The 1,641-nt window shown below is 31.0% G+C and overlaps 1 protein-coding gene across 2 annotated transcripts in view; it reads right to left on the minus strand.

Annotated features, from left to right (window-relative positions):
- LOC102582571 (uncharacterized) overlaps positions 1–1,617 on the minus strand; it is a 6,044-nt gene extending 4,427 nt beyond the window's left edge. Inside the window, exons 1-4 of one of the 2 annotated variants that reach the window (XM_015314469.1) lie at positions 1,379–1,606; positions 1,166–1,273; positions 810–1,060; positions 516–719 (exon numbers count right to left, since the gene is read on the minus strand). In XM_015314469.1, the coding sequence (XP_015169955.1) occupies positions 516–719; positions 810–1,060; positions 1,166–1,273; positions 1,379–1,538 (723 nt within the window). In that variant the 5' untranslated portion in view covers positions 1,539–1,606. Of the gene's footprint in view, positions 1–515; positions 720–809; positions 1,061–1,165; positions 1,274–1,378 lie in introns of both variants that reach the window. The other variant, XM_015314470.1, reaches the window with a different exon arrangement.
- Positions 1,618–1,641: the final 24 nt, after the last annotated feature.

A 1,641-nucleotide genomic window follows, 5' to 3' on the forward strand; every position in this document is an offset into this window, starting at 1 on the left:
TGTTTGAATAGTAAGAGATTGACATTAAATATTCACGATAAGTATTATTTAATATATAAATTATAGAAAATAAATAGTGATTACTTCGTACATCGTCTATAATTTGAGAATGACTTTTTCTCCCTGATGTGTGTGGCATAGTCAATTTTTTTCGACTTTCTTTGTTTCTCTCACTCTTTTCCTATAAATTTGAACACAACAATATATAAGAGGACATGCGCAATATTGAATATATAAAAGAAATAGCCAAGAAAAAATATAAAAAAGCAGCATAGTTGAGTTTCACAAGGTGCAATCAATTTCTATACAAGAACATTTTGTGTAGGTTGGCAAACTGGACATGTACAACAACATTATTTCTACCAATTAGAAGAAAGGGACAAATCAAAAAGAACTTCTAGTTGTTCTACAATAAGAAGTATAATCAAGGAAAACACAACTTTAATAATTTATGACAACTTCTATGAAATTCTCATTTAGTAGAGCAAATGCAGAAATAGAAATCTAGCACATACCCTTGCTTCTTTTGAGCTCCAATAATGAACTAATGAACGCCACTGATCTTCTTCAACTCTATCTGGACAATGAGCTAAACGCTCAATATCAGTGTTATATGGATCATATCCAATGGTTTTTGCTTCATGCCTTGATTCTTTCCATTTAGATCCAAATGACATCATCAGTATGCACTTCATGTCATCACTTGCGTCAGTATTTTCCTGTACATATATTTAATACACAACTCATTTATAAAATAAAATATAAAAACAAAAACATCTTAGTATATAGGTTTTGTGTATACTAAGAACCTTGATATGAGCCCATATTCTATCCTTGTACATACTAGGTACAAGCCTCCAATCTTTATGATTCAGTGGCGCTAAGATGCCATTTCGTGCTAGCACACCAAGTTTTGAACTCAATCTAGTTCCTTCTAACCCAATAACTTGACCATGTTCATTCAATTCAATATGTAAATTTCCACCATCTTTCCCCCATCCCGAGTGCATCATAGTGGGACCCCTAGTTCGCTTAGATTTCTCTTCACTCTCATTAGAATCTATAAATAATCAAAGATAAAAAGAGGCAAATTTATTATTTATATAAACATTATCTAACTACTTTATACTATGAAAGGAAGAATAAATATCATGATATTTAATACCTGGAAGATTTTTTGTATCATGTGATTCATCTCTTTCATTTTGTGGCCAATTTTGGGGCGGTTGAGGCATTGACATACTTCCGATTTGTTGTTTTTGTTGCTCAGAATCTATAAATAATCAAAGATAAAAAGAGGCATATTTTTTATGTATATAAAAATTATCTAACTACTTTATACTATGAAAGGAAGAATAAATATCATGATATTTAATACCTGGAAGATTTTTTGTATCATGTGATTCATCTCTTTCATTTTGTGGCCAATTTTGGGGCGGTTGAGGCATTGACATACTTCCGATTTGTTTTTTTTGTTGCTCTGAAAAATCATAAAAAAGCTCACCTTGACTAGAATTTCTCTGTCTTTTTCTTGCCATTTCAACAAAGTTCCTCAGCAGCTATGAATCCTGCCAAATTTAAAGTAGTTTCTACTATACGAAAGTATAAAATAATATCTAACTATCATGTCAAATAATAAGA

This window comes from Solanum tuberosum, unplaced genomic scaffold, assembly GCF_000226075.1.
Source record: "Solanum tuberosum cultivar DM 1-3 516 R44 unplaced genomic scaffold, SolTub_3.0 scf00301, whole genome shotgun sequence".
Taxonomy (NCBI): domain Eukaryota; kingdom Viridiplantae; phylum Streptophyta; class Magnoliopsida; order Solanales; family Solanaceae; genus Solanum; species Solanum tuberosum.